We start from the raw sequence: 19614 nt of genomic DNA, 5'->3' as shown, positions 1-19614 counted from the left end.
CCTGTGTAAACATCGTGTGCCCACCTCCCAGACATTAAAAAACAATTAAGCCCATATAAATGGGCTTCACTTGCCCATATATATATATACTTCCTGTGAACCACTTGAGTACACTGTAAGTGTAATGTAGCAAATGGCACCAGGTGGCCTGGCCCTTCCCGAAAGTGTCTTATCAGACTTCTGATGAGTAACTTGAGAGCTTGGCAACTGGTTATGTGTGTCTTGAATTTTAAAACATCACTAAGTTTCTGAAATGAGAATGGGTTTCACAACCTGAGTTAAATAAGCCTAGTAATTCACAGATCCAAACTCTGCCTTCCTCAAGAGTCTTATAAAGGAACATCTCCCTGCAACTTCCCGTAGGTATGAATCACATGGACAGTTAGCTTACTGGGTTGGATTCTGACTCAGTGACACTGCCATAGCCAAAGAGAAAGCCTCACACTTAAGGGGTGCAGTCCCTGTCAAAGTATCCCTGCAGTGGGTTGGGGATTCTCAGGACCTCTAATCTGGAGAAGAGAAAGGACCTTTTGTCAGGTCATGATGAACTCAAGAGGTGGGGTTTAGGTAGGCCTTTTGGAGCAGCCATGATGGCACGTTTTGATAAGCACTTTATTGACTGTACCTGATTTCATCCTCAAAGCAAACTTCTCAGGAAAGTACCTTTTCTAGATGAGGAGAACGAAGCCTTGGTGTGAGATTACATAACTTGTCCTTGATTACAGAAAGACAGAGTCAGGGTTAAAACGCAAAGATGTCTGACCTCAAAACCTGGGCTTTTCTTACTGTGCCACACCTGACTCTCATGTGTAGTATTTGCCTTAAAGTTGAGATAATAAAAAGATATACAGTGTCTCTGTCCCCAAAATGTCTACAACCTAAGTGGAATACTAAAATAATACCTGAATATCTAATGCAATGCCGAACATGCTAAATTTCACAGGAAAAATGCAAAGGATGTGCTAGGAAGGTTCAAAGGAGTCATAGATCCCATTGGCTTGTGAGATCAGAGAAAGGTTTGATTCCAGGAAGGGTGAGAACTTAAGCTGAGCCTTCGAGGATGGTTCACATTTAAAGAAGTGCAGGAGAAAGGAGAGGCTTACTCGGCAAAAGACAAATTATGTGCCTAAGTTTGGAGCTAGGAAGTAAAGTGAGTGGTCTGTGGGATCCGGAACGCTTTCTGAGTAGGAAAGTGGTAAGATCACTGTGGACCTGAGAACATTCATAAGGCAACTGATATGGCTGGGCTCTGTACCCCCAGCCAAACCCCACCTCGAATTGTAATTTCCATGTGTCAAGAGCTGATGGTTTTATAAGGGGCTTCCCCCTTTGCTCGGCACCCATTCTCTCTCCTGCTGCCCTGTGAAGACGTGCCTTCTGCCATGATTGTAAGTTTCCCGAGGCCTTCCCAGCCATGCAGAACTGTGAGTCAATTAAGTCTCTTTTCCTTTATTATTTTTTTCTTTCTTTCTTTTTTTTTTTTTTTCTGAGACAGAGTTTCTCTCTTGTTGCCCAGGCTGGAGTGCAATGGAGAGATCTCAGCTCACCGCAACATCCACCTCCCAGGTTCAAATGATTTTCCTGCCTCAGCCTCCTGAGTAGCTGAGATTACAGGTGCATGCCATCATGTCTGACTAGTTTTTGTAGTTTCAGTAGAGACAGGGTTTCTCCATGTCAGCCAGGCTGGCCTTGAACTCCCAACCTCAGGTGATCCGCCTGCCTCGGCGTTCCAAAGTGCTGGGATTACACGTGTGAGCCACCACTCCCTGCCTAAACCTCTTTTCTCTACAAATAACACAGTCTCAAGCATTTCTTCATAGCAGCATGAGAATGGACGAACACAGCATCCATATTCTGAATGCATAGAAGGGGGCTAAATTCTGGGGAAATCAGAAGATTGATGCAAGTGTCCCAGCAGAAGGGAATGGAGGCCAAAACTCTGCTGTGGGGAAAGAAAATAGAATTTTTACAATGGATATTTGACACCTCCTCCAGGACAGCAAGTAGTTCTAGGAGACCTGTTTCCAATTGTGCACATGGAAGGTCATAAATATTAATGATCATGTTCTTCTACCAAATATAAAACATCAATAAGTTTATTTAACACTGTATACTTCCTAACTAATAACAGCATTAAGGCCTTCTTTTGAAAATTAAGAAACTAACAAAAGTTGTAGAGGGTTAAATCGTTTGTCCAATGTCACATAAATTCTGGCCTGCCCGGGCTATCACATTGGGTTTCTGAGGTTAAAGACTAACTGCCTTCGGGTGTGCTACGGAAATGATGCAGCCACTGCCAATCAAACATGAGGATGTTAGGGTAGGAGCGGACCAACCACATCATGGCCTTTTTGTTCCATTTATTGTAAAATCCAGTTTTGCTCCACTTGTAATTGACTCTGGCTTTATCATTCTTTGTCTCATATGTAACATTTTCTCCCTATCTAGACTGAGATGCATTTTGAAGGTTATAAGGAGATATCATGGGGCATAAAAAGCGCTAGGTTAGGACAGGGAGAAATTGTCTGGTCCTGCCAATAACCACCTGTTTATTTGGTTAAGTCACTGAAACTCTTTGGGCCTCATAATTCTAATAATTATGTCATAAAGGAACCACCACCACCACTAACCACTGCTGCCACCATCACTGTCACAATTTATTAGGCATCATTTATGAACCAGAAGTTAGGCTAAGGGTTTTAAGCACATCACCCCATTGAACTACTCACCAGAAGTTCCCAACCTTTTTGGCACCAGGGACCAGTTTCAAAGAAAACAAGTTTGCTACGGATCAGAGCAGAGGGGTGATTTCAGAGTGAAACTGTTCCCCCTCAGATCATCAGGCATTAGATTCTCATAAGGAGCCTGCAACCTCGATCCTTTGCGTGCACATTTCACAGTAGGGTTTGTGTTCCTATGAGAATCTAAAGCTACCACTAATCTGACAGAAGGCAGAGCTCAGGTGGTAATGCTCCCTCACCTGCTGCTCACCTCCTGCTGTGTGGCCCAGTTCCTAACAGGCCACTGACCAGTATTAGTCTGCAGCCCAAGGGCCGGGGAACCCTGGTCCTTACAATACCACCAGGGAGGAACTGAGGCACAAAGAGGTTAAATAACTCCCAGGTCATGAAGACAGAGGTAATACACTTGACCCTTAATCCTACAGATCCTGGAGCCACCTTTGACCAGCTTTGAGTACACAGTTGACAATCAATAAATACGCTGTGAATTAAGGAGAGTGAATAATTACCCTCCCTATTTGCTCCCTCTAAACTTTAAACAATACCAAATGAAACTCAGAATTCTTTAAATGCATATACATTTTGGGGAAGGGCTCCTCACCTTTCTTAAGTAGTATCGTGATTAATGAATCTGAGGTATTTTGTTGTATCGAGAAGTTTTTCTCAAAAGATTAACTTTTGGAAATTGTCTCTTCCAATATTATTTCCAAGTCACTCATCTTCTACCCCCGCCTCTTTCCTGTCATAAGTTGAATGTAGTCTTTGTGTCATTTCTTAATAAATGGTTTGCTATTAAGGAATCATTATAGTAATGCAGGCTACTGGAAGAAAGGGGTTATTTTAGTAGCCAACCCTCTTAATGACCTGCTCTTCTGTACACATTAGTAGTTGGATAAGGTTGTGGTTATTGAACTTCTGCCATCCACCAGAGACAAGCTGCTCAGGCTTGCATTGTTGGAAATGAAAGGATGATGGAAAAAATAATTTCTATACAAATTTTTGAGCTACTCTGCCTGAGAGATTACCATGTGCTAAGTTTCCAACTTCTTCAACAGAAGTCAGCAGGGAGCATTCACTCAATGCCTAGTTTGTCCAGCCTATGGTTAATAGTACATATCCTTGGAGAGGCTGCATTCAATGGAATTCAACAATATTTATGGAGCACTTTTAGTGAGCCAGGCATCATTCCAGATACTTGAGACACATCAGTGGACAAGACATAGAAAAACCCTGCCCTCAGCTGGGTGCAGTGGCTCACACCTGTAATCCCAGCACTTTGGGAGGCCGAGACCATCCTGGCCAAAATGGAGAAAACCCGTCTCTACTAAAAAATACAAAAATTAGCTGGGCATGGTGGCGTACGCCTGTAATCCCAGCTACTCTGGAGGCTGAGGCAGGAGAATTGCTTGAATCCAGGAGGCGGAGGTTGCGGAGAGGCGAGATCGCACCATTGCACTCCAGCCTGGGTAACAAGAGCAAAACTCCAACTCGAAAAAAAAAAAAAAAAAAAAAAAAGAAAGAAAAAGCCTGCCCTTGTGGGGCTTACATTTCAGAGATTAACCATTATTATTGCCCCCTCTTCAAATCTGCATGGCCACTGAAGAATATGACAGAATGGCAATAAGTAACCCAACTCGATTTCCAACTTAGAAAATAACTATGAAAAAAGAGATACATTTTTCTTCTGATTACAGGATCGAAAACACTCAGTGAGACTCTGGGGACTTGTACTTTAAGACATGGGGCGGGGGTGGGGAGTCCAGTAGCAGCACACAGTTCTATGGACCCAGCACAATTCAGTGTTGTTTTGCATTCTAGTGGCAAAGATCTTGTAAGAAAGTTCATGTCACTGGCACAAAGGGACTGAACATGGGAAAATACTTGTTCTTCTTTCTATCAAAGGCACAGTTGTAAAACGCACAATGCTATGAAAACTCAAGCAAATCTGGAATCATCGTTAAAGGGAATTAACTTGGAAAGTAATTTATGGCAAGAAAATTCAACTCCTTTGTTATCTTCCTTTTACCGTAATATGCTTCCTGAACACTGCCTATGAGAAAGGGCTTTTAGAAAGAAAAAAAATAAGTATAGTAAAATTAACTCATTTTATCAATTTGTGCTTTCTGCCAGAGTTTCCTGACTGTGGCTACGAGGGGCTGTAAAACTGATGAATTTGCATGGAAAAAGAAACCAGTGTAAGTAATTTGTGTAAGAGGTAACACGAACATAGACTGCTATAATTCAGACACCCTGCAGATAGCAGACTGCTGCAGTGTGAGCAGTTACGGGTTAGAAAAATGACCACACTGCAGTCAGTCTGACTTGAATGGAAATCAATCATAAAGGTACTTTCTCTGCAGCTTCTACGCCACAGTCTTCAGCAACTCCTTTGCCAAGCAGATTTCTGGTCTGTAAACCCTGTGCTGAGCTCCTGTTTTCAACTTTTCCTTTCTAAGAGGGCTGACCAAATGCAGGCTAAGAGTATGGTTTTCCAAACAGGAACATAAGAAGAAAAGGCATTGAACTAAAACAAGGATTTCCCTCTATGTGAAAATGAACTTGCCTGCTATTAAAAGATTAAAGCAATGCTTTTTATGAAAGGTAGCATTAGGTGCCAAAAGCCAGTAGAATATTTTTAACCCCATGAAAGACATCCGCTAACACAGAGAGAGCCCTATTTTCACATATCCTTGTCTTGTGGACACACGTTAAGGAATATATATTTGGCGGCAGAAAGAGAAAAGGGAGGTGAATTGAGGAATGTTTATTTTTGAAAAAATGTTTCCGTTTTATTAAAACAGGAACATTTCACCGACACATTCTCCTGCCCCACTCTGAATCATGAAGATAGTTTATCTTTGACAGAGACTGTGAGTTTAATTCGTAAATTAAGTGTATTCAGGCACTTCATTGCCATAAAATGAGCTCAGTCTTAGATTTCAAGAAACTTAGACATACACTCTATACAGGAAAGGACTGTCTCTGACTTAGTTTTGTATTCTCCTCAGTATGCAATGCAGGGTGCTTCGTATATGACATATGTACCAAATGTGTACTGAGTGGAATTAAAATTACATGAGCTTGTTAATGAAAAATAGCCAAGAGCTAATTTTTAATTTTATTTTTTATTTTTTATTTTTTTGAGATGAAGTCTCACCCTGTCATCCAGGCTGGAGGGCAGTGGCATGATCCCGGCTCATGGCAACCTCCACCTCCCTGGTTCAAGCAATTCCCTTGCCTCAGCCTCCCGAGTAGCTGGGATTACAGGCACGCACCACCACACCTGCCTTGTTTTTGTTTTTGCTTTTTGTATTTTTAGTAGAGACAGGGTTTCACCATGTTGGTCAGACTGGTCTTGAACTCCTCACCTCAGGGAATCTGCCCGCCTCAGCCTTCCAAAGTGCTGGAATTAAAGGTGTGAGCCACTGCACCTGGCCAAGAGCTAATATTTCTTGAGCATTTATTACATGCCAGGTAATGTGCTAGGTATTTTACCTGAACTATCTCATTTAATCCTTGCATTATCCCTATGGAATATGTAGTTACATTAGTCTCATTAAAAATGAGAAACTATGCTGTGAGTTAAGTAACATGGTCAAGATCATGCAACTAAATAAGTGACAGAGGAAGGACCTGAACGCAGACATTTCCTAGGTATCTGTTCAAAGAAACAGGAGTAATATCCACATTTCTAGTCCCGCTGTCTTTCCTTTGTTCTCAGTTATGAGGGAGGTAAATTCAACAAGTTTAAATAGAAAAATAATTATTGCGTACACTTATGTGGCAAAACTTCTGTCTCCTCCTTCTCCTTCTCACCTCTCTGCTTTTGTACATCTTAAACCTTACAAGCGTCAGCGAGAGTTCCATTGGATGCAGGGCCCTGCCACTCGGTCTAACAGAGCAGTCCACAGAGGGCTTAGCAAGGCTGACTGATCTGCATTAGTGGCTTCTGCCTTTGGGATGGAAATTGATTTTCTGCATTTTAGACCATCATCACGTCTTGGCTTTTGGTTGAAGTCAAATGTGGTACCTGTTTACTACCTGATACAGCCCCAGCCATGGGATTAAGTTTTCTCTGACAGGGGTGGGATTTGATGGCCTAAGAAGTCTTTTTGCCAGGGATCTATAAACCAAGGAAGGGCTAAGCTAAACAGAAGCCCCACAACCAAGAGTGCACTGGGACTACCTGACCACTAGTTGTTAGGAAACCATACTACATCAACAGAGTCCCATCCCAACAACGGACTAATCCTGCTGTCTACAAAAACGATAGTTTTCGATGTTTTCACCAGTAACTCTCACTGTTTTTCTCCTCTAACTAGTGAAAAATCCTGGGGGTGTTAACATGTACCATATTAACCGCATACTGGATTAGGGTTCAGTTCCAGTATTTGACCGAATGTGTGGTTTTGCTGAATGTGGACTCCACCAGCCTCATTCTAGACATGTTAAGAGGGTCTCTACCAACAGCCCTTCTAATAGGCAAGAGTTAGTTTGATAATGCACTCCAGCCAAATCTCAATCGTATTTGTGACCCTACTGCAGGGTAATACAGGATTTCTGCCAACTTTTTGGAAGTCACAAAAGTCCCTTTTAGTTTTTCAGTGTTACTACTGGTTATGAATAGCCACCCTTAAAAATTGAGGCTTATGATTGCATAAATAAAGGTTTATTAAAAAAGTGCATTATTAGCTGGGCACTCTGGCTCATCCAACCACTTTGGGAGGCCAAGACAGGCAGATCTCTTGAGCCCAGGAGTTCGAGAGGAGCCTGGGCAACATGGCAAAACCCTGTCTCCGAAAAAGTACAAAAATTAGTTGGGTGTGGCAGTGCATGAAGGCTGAGGTGGGAGGATCCCTGGAGTCTGGGAGGTGGAGGTTGCAGTGAGCCATGATCGTATTGCTGTACTTCAGCCTGGACAACAGAGTGAAACTGTCTCAGAAAACCCTAACAAACCACATTGTCAGTCATGACCTGTAGCATGCTTCTGCCATTCACAGGGAATTTTGCTCATAATACGAGTGAAAGCAAAATTTTAAAATACTGCAAAACTAAGTACTACTTTTAAGAAAGCTGGTACAGATAACCCAGGTGTGGTTTGCCACTTCAAAAGTTGTTAATGTGTCAGTGTTAGATTGAGAATTTAAAAACATTCTGTTATCCATGAGATATTGTAGGAGAACAATTTCTAGAACAATGCAGAAACACAGGCTCTGGCTAAAAATGGGAGGAATAAGAATTTTCTGGTTTCTTAAAATGGATGAATGAGGTCTAATGTTGGCATGCTCTTACTGTATTGGAATTACTAACTCTGGAAGGGTCACTAGAATGGTTCTTCTGATAAACTGGTTGTTAGAACATGAACTCTATAATTGACCCTTCTTAATTTACACACACACACACACACACACACACACACACACACACACAGACACACACACACATTTTCAATAAATTTACTGATAGTGGTCAGCTCCAAGATTGGCTCGGAGCACACAATGAAGAAAGATCAGGGGCTGAGGCTCTGTTCAATAATCGTGATATTTATCATTGTTGAGCATCTACTTAGGTGGCAGGCACTAGACTACCTGTGATTTAATCCTCATTACACTCCTGAGAGGTATTCCTATTTCCAGTACCTGGACTTAGGCTCAGCACACAGTTAGGACTTAATAAACATTTGCTGAATGAACAAATGTTTGTAACCTAGGAAGAAAACACAGCCAAGAAGGATTAAATATTGCCCAAAGCTATAGAGCTGATAACTGGCAAAGCCTGATCCCCAACTCTATATCCGGTATTGTTTTATAGTACCATGCTGCCGACTTGAATATAGGTTTAATATTTGTTACATAGGAAGCAGAACTAATGAATGACCTAGAAATAAACGAACATAGGAACAGAGACCATGACAACACATTAGTATGGACATCATGGTATATGCTGTGCTTCTCCCCAGTTTAAATCTTATTAATGATAGTATTCATAGTCTGGGAAATTTAGCCGAAGCTTCAGCTGAGAACAGAGATCGACAGGCCCCCAAATTCTGCCATGAGAACTTTCACTGCCAGCTCTAACCAGAAAGATTGTAAGAGTGTGAGCGTAAGGGAAAGGACTAGACCTTCACGCAGAGCATTGACTGAAGGATACACTGATATCCTCAGCTTATTCCTGCTATAGTTCTAATTTCAATAGCTCAGTGGTCCATGACGCAACTGCCAGAGCACACATCAAGCGCAAGGTTTATGCCCCTCTTCATTCGTAGGGCTGAGTCAGCTGAGGACAGAGTTGGCCTAAGCATGGGGACACTCTCACCTCTCACGGCTCATTCTTCACTAGGTGAGGAGCGTAGGATAGGAAAAATCAAGCTTGGCCACCCATACTGTGAGCTAGGATGCAGAAGAAAGGCTGGTTTGATGAAAATTTCTATTACTGCCAGTCCATTGCACGTGCTGCCAGTTTTGCTACCCAAATATTCACCCCAAATATGTCAGGAAAATTAAAAGGAAAAAATCATGCAACAAAACATCCTCCTGGACTAATTCAATTTCAATATTTATTTTGAAAATTTATTGAATTATAGTAGAGGAAGCCGGCTAAATTAAGCCAGCCAGACTGTTATTTTTCTTCCTAAGAGTATGGCAATATTTATTATTTTACCTCTCTACGAGGGGTTGATTAAAACTAGAAAATGTAACATTTGCAATGTCATAATATATTCAGAACAAGGTGGTTCAGACAGGTAAAACAAAAATTTATAGGGGCTAATCAGAATTTTCTCTTCCATACCTTAGATTTTCTTTAAAAACTGCATTTGGAGATAGACATGATTTTTTTTAAAGGGCCACCCACTCTTTTGTCTGCTCCACACTCTACCCTCACTCTAGAAGAGGTGCCATTGACTTCTACAGATATAAAATGTGTGATGTTCATTTTAAAATTACTAGTAGAGCCTGCTATTGACCATCTAATTATGCCGAGTTCCATTTATAAACATAGCTAACCACTAAGTTTATGGAGACTTTTTGTGCTGCTTTAATAGGATATTGATCGAGCGCATAGTTGGAGTAGACTGCCATTGAATTGTGTAATGGCAAACAAAAGGCAAGGTCACAGCAACTGTTCATGCTAGAGCTGCATCTATTTTTTATTATATCTTTTTGTTTCTTCCTTTAATGCTCAAGCCCAAATGGTTTCTCTTGAAAGAAGATCTTGCTTAAGAATATATAAGCTATTTTTAAAATTAATTTCCATGCAACGATCACAGCTATCGTGTTACTTAACACAGGAAAACCAACAGGCCACTCGTTTTGAAAGAAAGTTTTAAATCTATCCCACTTTCATAAAGATCTAAAGGACTGCAAATGTTTCAATGGTACCCCAAAGGATGGGCTGTCTGGAATTTCTTATCCTACACCCATTTCCTCATTAGTCCTTCTGTGCGAGGACATTTTTTTCTTTTCAAGTTTGGGCTTGTTCCTACCAAAGAGTTTCATTTTCTTACGGTGCCTTGTAGCCGAGGTTTTCATTCTGTCTTAGAAGTTCTACCATGTCAGGTTAGAATATTGCCAGTAGTTCTTCCTAAATTGCTGGCCTGAAAATCTAAGTGTCTGACTACGGGTACTTGAAGGCGCAACAAAGACCTAGAGATTTCAAAAAGAACTTTAGAAACGAACTGCAATTTGGATGTTAATGACAATTCCTGTGTGAAAATACAGAAAGAGTGCACATGTCTAAGGCAGAAAACAGCCACTAGGGTGCCACCTCATGCCAGGCTGAGGCATATGCCTGGTTCCATTCACTCCCACTCTCCATTGACAAACAACTCGGGAATCCTGTAGCCGACCCAGCAGCTCAGCTTTGTGGCACAGCCAGGACAATTCAGCTGCTGGATTTTAATAGATTCTGCAGCAGTGCAACAGGAACCCAAAATCAGTCTGGGTAACTGAGAGTGGTTTTCACACCCAAAGACTCTAAGGCTGGCCACAGTGTACTGAGAATCCTGGCTTTTCAAAATTCCAGGGCCATGAAGTCATACTTAGCCACGAAGTTTACTTAACCCTTGCAGCCAGCTTGGGTGTACAAACCGCCGCTAGAAAATTAGAGCCCACCAGGCCAGAGTCACAATGGCCTGTGTGTATTTGCGGTTTTCCTCTTTCCCAGTGAAGTAGTTAAGGTTTCGGAGTCACTCCACCAACTTCAACTAAAATAGAGTCAGCAATTTGGAAGGAAATGGGCAGAAGTAGTGGATTTTTCAGGAGAACTTTCTGGGTTCATACCAGGAGTGAGATTTGACAGCCTTAGAGCTCATACTTTGAGGAAAACACTGGTGCAAAATAAACAAAAGAGTGGGTGCTGACAGAGACAGCTATCTAAGCAGCATCATTTAGCAGCTAGTAGAGTGGGCTCTCTTGGTAGCAACTTCAAGGGAAAGAGACCAATCTAAAAATGCCTCGAGAAGGCTTTGTTTGAAAATGCAGCATCATGTTAAGAGCCATTTCAACAGATGGTTCTTGTCTCTTTCCTCATAGTATTATGCTAAAACAACTTTAGTGATTCTGAACCACATTGTTAACGCTTGTAAAACCCCCTTCCCCAAAGCAGAGAATGCTTTTCTCTCTCTCTCTCTGGCACAGCATCTAGTGGTCTGTATTTCCCCTCTCCCTTGGAACAAGGCAATAAATAATTGAGCCACTTTCAGATGGTCCTACCACATGGGGGGAAAAGGAGCAAGAGAACAAATATAGATTTTTATGCTATGGTACTTTCACTGCCACGGAAACGGAACTTTCCATTCTGCCTTTCATGGACTTTAGATGATAATGCAAAATAAATAAATAGAATAAAAGGTGGTGGGCAGGAGGCAAGGAGGAGAAGGGGAGTTCATGGAAGACTGCAGCTTCAGGTCAGCAGGAGTCCCTGATTCCAACAGCGTCATATATCTCATTGGTATCATTCAATGGCAAGCATCCTTGTTGCCTAACCCCTCACCTCTGAATTTGTGAGGCTGAGCCAGCAGCTTTCTCTTGAGTTTCTCTGCCATCGCCACCTCGGTAGTAACACTATTAAAAACAACACACTGCACATAGTTATTTCAGTGAATCCTCATGAGGAAATACTGAAATAGCACCTCCCTCCTCTCTTACATTTAAAAGGGAGAAAACGAAAAAACAGAAACTGGAAACCTAGGGAAAGTAAATATTTCTATTAGCAAATTTAAAAATCAAATACTAAAATCCAGAAAGGGAGAAAATTCTCAAGCTAAGCCATCATTAATGATGACTGTAAAATTTCCAGCCCATATAAATCGTCATAATTAGGTATGACTGTGGGGGGTCTGGGTGGGGTTGGGATAAATAAGAAGAGGTTAAGAAGAAATCTGCAAAAACAGTCAGAGACTCTAGGATAGTGACATGATTAAAAACATTTAAGTGAAAGGCATAGCTATGGAGAGAGTAAAAACATCAGCGGTGGGGAGTGGCAGCGGGTGACTAGGTGCAGAACAGGAGATGTTTAGGGCAGTAAAACTATTCTGTATGGTACTGTAATAGTAGATACCTGTCACTTTGTATTTCTCAAAACCTATAGAATGTACAAGAGTGAACCCTGATGTACTGTGGACTTCCATGCATAATTATTCATCAATATTGGCTCATGAATTATAACAAATATACCACACACACACACGAATGATGTTAACAAGAGGGGGAACTGCTTGGGAGGAGGCGTATACGGGACTTCTGCACTTTCTGTTAACCTAAAAAACAGCCCTACAACAGAATCAAGTCTGTTAAGTAAAAACAAACTCACACCTGAAAACAAATCCAGAAAAAAAAAATTCAATTAAATATCTTACTCGCTTTGGTTTACAAGAAAATAGCTTCAACCTTTTTATAATGCACAAATTAATAAGTTAAAAGTGCATCAACTCAACAAGAACTGATTATTCGATAAAAGCACAGAATCCTTGGATTCTATTTAGTTCTATAACGCAATTATAGGAGAGGCCTGCATGAAAAGGTCTGCAGTCAGCTAGCTGAGTACAACGGGAAAAGAGCAAGTTGCTTAACTTCTTGGAGCATCACGGACTCCTTCATCTATAAAAAGGGATGCTAACACAGACCATGGAAGATGGAATGAAATAATGTTTACAAAGTACCCAGCACAACGCGTGGTACATGGTATGTCCTTGATAAAGCTAGCTACTCTGATTTTTTCTGTTCTGTGACATCACACTCCTAACGGGGCTAACATCATGCGTTGAATCACCTTATGCGCCAGTTAGCTTATTTCTGTTCGAGGATACAGAATGCACCCCAGGCCCACTCATCTGCAAAAAGCATCCACCGCAGTTCTGAAATGGATGCCTCTGTCTTCCCACATGGGGGAACAAAAAAGGGGGGGGGCAGCCTGGCAAGGCAACGGTGCGGGATTTCAGCTCCAGCATGCGGCTTGAGTGTTAAGCCTTTCAGGAGGGTGTGTGGGTGAGGAAACCTGAGCTGGGGATCCTTACCCCAGCGGCCAAGGCAATCTTGTGAAATATACCCTGACAAACCTACATTATGTCTAAGAAAAAGGGGTCTCCCGACTACAGTCGACTAGTTTGGCCTGAAGCCATGACTGAGCTGACACAGCCCAGACCCACTCTTGCCAAACAGTTTCCGTCAGCACGAGGCCATGTGTGAGTGAGTCCCAGAGCGATTACACAGCAGTGTGCAGAATCAAAAAGCATTTGAGAGCCAAAGGATGTTCATGATGCCAGGCACTGGCTAGGCAACCCCCTAAGCAGGGACAGGAAACAAGTCCAGGCCCCTCTGCAAACTCAATCCCTGTCCAGCCATCCTCTCTGGCAGTCTTGAAGGCGGGTTTAGAATTCATTTGGCAGCCGGGCTATCTTAGACTGACCAGAGGTCTAATCGAACTTGGAACTGATAAGCTTTGGGATATAAGACCTTAAAAGGAAAGACAGGGAGTGGAAGGAGGCGGAGAGGCTGGGGGTGATTCTGGGCTGTGTGCGCCTTTCTCATACAACCCCCAGGCCTGGAAACACTGACGGCAATGAAAACTAAATGTAAGATTTGCAGCAGCCAGGGCAGAGTAAAATGGCCAGTGCTCCAACCTTACGGTTAAAAGGATTTTCTTTTTCACTCTTTAAGGCTATGTTTTACATTCCAGTAAGGGCTCAATGAATGTATTTCCCTATAATGCTACTCTGACAGTTATAGTACTGTAATTATTAAAATTACAAGAAAAATGTGAGATATTTACTGTGTTCAAAAGCCTTAAGCAGTAAAAAAGAAAGCTATATACACCTGCACTGTTGTTTGTGTGTGGCAAATAACTGCCTCATCGGCTGAGCTATAACTAGGGCAGCATATCCTCTCCAGCTTACCAAGTCTCTACTGAACGGGTTCGTACTTTAAGTACACTTCAGTACCACGCCAGCAACCTCCCCATTCCAAGTCATGACTCCTTCGAGTTCCAACTCTTCCACGCTGGAATGCCTCAGCATCCCCCTGGGAGTCCCTGACTCCTATGATGCCAACACCGCTTGCTACGTCCCCACTGTTTCCCTGTTTAGTCTTAAGCTATAGATCTCTTCAAGTTCCTTTGGGTCAGTCTAAGAGTATGGATTCTGGCCTTATGGAGACTTAGCTTAATGATTTATCCACTGTTTGAATTTGTTTGTTTGTTTGTTTTTTGAGACAGAGTTTCGCCCTCTTGCCCGGGCTGGAGTGCAGTGGTACGATCTTGACTTACTGCAACCTCTGCCTCTCGGGTTCAAGCAATTCTCCTGCCTCAGCCTCCTGAGTAGCTGGGACTCCAGGCACGCAACACCATGCCTGGCTAATTTTTTTTATTTTTTTTTATTTTTAGTAGAGATGGGGTTTCACCATGTTGGCCAGGCTGGTCTCAAACTCCTCAACTCAAGTGATTCACCTGCCTCGGCCTCCCAAAGTGCTGGGATTGCAGGCGTAAGCCACCATGCCTGGCCTCACTATTTGACTTTGGATAAATAACTTACATAGATCCTCAATTTCACTCATCTTTAAAAATGGGGGTAATTTCTGGTCTGAAAAGCATATTGTAAGGATTAATTTATGTAGGCCTAGGACAGTGCCTGGCAGACAGTAAATGACCAATAGTCATTAGATTCTCCGCTGTTCCCACACTGTATATCACATTCTGTGCTCTCAAGACTCTCCCAGTCTATGAGTGACTGAAATAAGAACAGACAGAATCCAGGCTTTTGAGACCAGGACGGCTTGACTTGCGTGACCTGACATTGTGTCCTGAGATGGGCCGGCTTATTCAGTCAATCTTACAAGGCTGTAACACAGTGAATGGGGGGTATGAACTTGAAATGAAAATATTTATTTTTACTCTAGTTCATTCCACAAAGGACTGATGCTGCTCTAAACCAATTTTAACAATGTAAATTTTACCTACAAGTGGTATTTTGAAGTAGGTGGAGTGGTAAAATAAAACAACATTTTAATATTTGGTATTTATTTTTCCTTCTTCTTACTGGGACCTGGAACATTATAATCACTGCAGGTATGCTTTTAAATAAGAACAAAGAGAGATTCTTAAGGGAAGGCAACTCTCTCTCTCTCTCTCTCTCTCTCTCTCTCTCTGTGTGTGTGTGTGTGTGTGTGTGCACGTGCACACGTGCATGCATGCTAGATTATGTCATAAAAAAACTACAATCAATTGACTGGGCCTTTAATCAATGGAGCAAGATGGTGACAGGTACTCTTCATTTGCTGTTAGTGATTATTGACAAGCTGGTAATGATCATCCCAGCCTGTGTCACTCATACTACTAGCATTAGCATTTTTTAAAGGTCAAAACCAAATTCTTTTAAAATGCAGAATTTCTCAGAAATCAAGGAAGCCTCAGAATATATGAGACCCTCAGGATTTTGTTCTTTCTCTTACGCCTCACATCAAAGTAATAGTTAATCTTTCCTGATTTAAATACTTGGTTGTCAAACAAACTGCGTGGCAAAATTCCTCCAATGGGTGAATGAAAAGGAGATTCTGAAAGCTTTTTTTTTTTTTAGGCTCTAGGAGCCCTAGGCAGAAAGTAAGCACAAACCAAGGCAAATCTGTACCAAATCAAAGCAAAATTATACTTACTCTGTGACACTCTTACTAGCTCAGTCACACTAAAAACACCTGATGTGACAAAACTGTCCTGGAAGCCCAAATGTCCTGAGGAAACAAAAACAAAAGAAAACAAAGTGTCATAAATATAAGACATCTGACCACAGAGCCTTAAATATTAGTTTCATTATGATTAAAACATGTGGTGTCTAATCTCATTTTCTGCTCTCCGTAGGGTTTATGTGGGAGGGCACAGTCATTCAGTTATGCAGACATATTTTTGGTTTGAATCTGAAGGTTGTGCAAAGCTATGACACAACAACTGGCTGATTTTTGAAATGGTTAAAAAAATTCAACAGGAAATCTGAAACAAAAGACAATTTAAAATAAATAGTTACCTTGGGTGACCTCTAAGGCCTTAACAATTGGGATAAAAACAGCCTATCTAAGAATCACTAGGAGAGCTACATTCCATACTAGTTTTTTAAACATTATTCCCCAAAGAAACATCTGATTGGGATTAGTTATCTATTCATTTAACTGAAACAAGATTTAAAGATGTTCTTTTCTAGAGGCACCACAGGATGAATTTTTAAAAAGTCAGAATAGAAAAAGCAAGTCTCAACCCACAAAACAGGAAAACAAATTCTTTTGAGCACAAATAAAAATTTGGATTATTTACACACACACAAATTTTTTTGTGTCAGTTGATTTTTTTTTGAGAAAAGATAAATCAATGGTTGAAAAATTGTTTAATCTTTGAACTCTGCTTCTGCTTCATTTTTGCTGGATGCAATTAATTCCCTTTAAGACTGTTATTAGCTGGGTGTGGTGGCTAATGCCTATAATCCCAGCACTTTGGGAGGCCAAGGTGGGTGGATCACGAGGTCAGGAGTTCGAGACCAGCCTGGCCAATGTGGTGAAACCCCGTCTCTACTAAAAATACAAAAATTAGCCAGGCGCAGTGGTGGGTGCCTGTAATCCCGGCTACTTGGGAGGCTGAGGCAGGAGAGTTGCTGGAACCCAGGAGGTGGAGGTTGTAGTGAGCCGAGATCGTGCCACTGCACTCTAGCTTAGGTGACAGAGCAAGACTCAGTCTCAAAAAAAAAAAACAAAAAACAAAAAACAAAAAACGATACCTGGTATTATGGCGATTACCAATTACTCATTTAATTTTATGATGTATTCAGAAAGATAAAACTTATACATGACAAGGAACACATAATCTATATGTCTTTTCCCTCTCTGACTCTAAAATTTTCTGATTCTATGAATCTCACAGAGGTAGATTCTAGTTGAGAGATCTGTCCAAGGTCAGCTCAGTCTTTCCCTGCTTTAAAATCTATGTCAAAGAAATTGTTGGCTGAAGGGGTTTTTGAAATAATTGTTCTTTGACATAAGAAACATACTTTGAAGAAATGCAATAAAAGAAAATAAACCAATCTGAATATATAACAATCTTAAACAAAATGTATACATTGATAAAGGCTAGATTTCATACACTACTAAGGGAAAGCAAGTTTACCTGTATCCACCAATAAATTTACTAAATGTCATACACATAAACACACACAAAAAGTTGCATGTTTTGGAGGAGGAAAATGGACTGCAAAAAAGTCTTTTTAGGGTTACACTGGATTTTTGCATAAGAAATTTCTACTGAGACTTTTTAAAATTTCAGTTAACTTTTATATCAAACACATACTCTACGGTATTTGAGATAAAACAGTTCTAAGTTTTAGGATATACAATAAATGTAAACTGCTTTTTGAAATAAAATGGCAACATTTTGCCTTAAAAGTGCTCAAGAAATTTCACCTCTCAAAACCACCCACACCCAGGTATTCAGTTGGCTTTTATTTGGTAAGCACCTAAGACGCTGTCTTTTAGATGAAGAGAATTGAGAGGTTAAAAAATTAATAAATAAATAAAATTCTCTAATGAGATCTTGGCAAAACAGACCACAACATCTCTTTCTTATTGGGAGACCATCAACATTACATTTATCCCACAGATCACAGCAAAGGAAATCCATCCACAGGGTACATTAAGGTTGACTTAAAACACATAGAACAATAACAAGGAAGTTCATAGATGAATAGGAAAATCTGGGTTGGCCTCCAGCTCTTGCTCATCGCTAATTTTGCTACCTGACTTGCAGGCTGATACTTGTTTCAGTTCCAATCTACGAAATTCCTTATTTTAAGGATGAACTAACATGAATCTCTGTATAGGGTGAATGTAAACACATGCACTTTAATCCTGCCACCAAAAAAACAAGCAATATATTTTAAAGGCCAAGGTTGAGTGCAAGGACTTGGGAATTGGGGGAAACCTTGCATTCATTCATTCAAATTATCACCCTCTCCTGGTTGCCCCTTTTCTTGTGTCCGCCTCCTAAATGTTGGTGTTCTCCAGGGTCTGTGCTCATCTCTCCCTGTATGTGTGGAGGACGTGTCTGTATCGACTTCCTAAGTTGTTTTATCTACCTCCATGTCATCAACTAGCAGTCTAGACTGTGATCTTTGTGAAACTAAACATTTTTGTTTACCACTGTATATTTAATGCCCGAGACAAAGCAGGTTGGCAGGTGAATATTTGTTGAATGAGTAGGTGAATGAATCTACAGGCCAACGACTCTCAACTCGTTATCTTTTACTGACATCAATCTCCTGGGTTCCAAACCCATAAATCTAAGTATCTGTCAGGCATTCTACCCAGAGAGCCCAAAGGTATTCTTAGACCCAACATGCCCAAAGCTGAATCTATTTTCTACTGCACCCAAGACCCATTCTTACTCTTTCGAATTCTGTTATTTCAATGAACCATCTGCTATTCATCTAGTTTTCTGGAATCATCTCTGACGCCTACCTCTGATAGTCACCGACATCCAACCAGTCCCCAGGGCTTCTGTGATTCCTGACCCTCTGTATGTCTCTATTCCCTCCTGCGACCGTGGCTCTGGGCCTTCCCACTTCACCAGCATGGTGGGAAGGCCTCCTAACTATCATCTCCGTTGGCTTCCTCTCCAATCTCCTCTCTACCCTTTGGCCAGGGCTGTCTCACTGGCAGGCAAATCCGATGAGTTATTCATTTATTCAACAAATATTTACTGATACTTACTGGGTACCTACTATGTGCCACACATCATGCTAGGGGCTCAAGATACAGTCCCCACCTTCAGGGAGTTTACAGAGAGAGCTAAGAGCATGTAAAAAAATTACTTTAAAAATTATAAATGGAGGCCGGACACAGTGGCTTACACCTGTAATCCTAGCACTTTGGGAGGCTGAGGCAGGCAGATCGTTTGAGGTCAGGAGTTCAACACCAGCCTGGCCAACATGGTGAAACCTTACCTCTACTAAAAATACAAAAAGTAGCTGGGCGTGGTGGTGTGAGCCTGTAATCCGAGCTACTTGGGAGGCTGACGCAGAAGAATCGCTTGAACCCAGGAGGCAGAGGTTGCAGTGAGCCGAGATTGTGCCACTGCCCTCCAGCCTGGGTGATAGAGCGAGACTCCATCTCAAAAAAAGAAAAAAATTATGAATGGTATCAATGATATGAAGGAGACAAATAGCAAACGCTTTAGAACGGGTGTTCAGGGCAAGTCTTGTTTAAGAGCCGATATCTGAAAGATATAAATAAGCCAACCAGGAAGAGCCGATATCTGAAAGATATAAATAAGCCAACCAGGAAGAGGAGAAAGGGCTTTTCAGGCAGAGGATTAACATGAGCATGGCCCTGAGGTAGGAAAGAGCAAGTAG

General features: G+C 41.4%; 1 protein-coding gene across 4 annotated transcripts in view; it reads right to left on the bottom strand.

Moving 5' to 3' along the window:
* Nucleotides 1-19614, bottom strand: part of NFIA (nuclear factor I A) — a 388188-nt gene that overhangs the window by 115828 nt on the left and 252746 nt on the right. For all 4 annotated transcript variants that reach the window (XM_074380913.1, XM_074380912.1, XM_039473584.2 and 1 more), the window contains exon 4: nt 15884-15958. In XM_074380913.1, the coding sequence (XP_074237014.1) occupies nt 15884-15958 (75 nt within the window). The remainder of the gene's footprint in view (nt 1-15883; nt 15959-19614) is intronic.

The sequence above is a fragment of the Saimiri boliviensis genome, chromosome 11 (assembly GCF_048565385.1).
Source record: "Saimiri boliviensis isolate mSaiBol1 chromosome 11, mSaiBol1.pri, whole genome shotgun sequence".
NCBI lineage: Eukaryota > Metazoa > Chordata > Mammalia > Primates > Cebidae > Saimiri > Saimiri boliviensis.
Note: the sequence above shows the minus strand (reverse complement) of the source record. Positions and strands in the feature narration are given on the sequence as shown.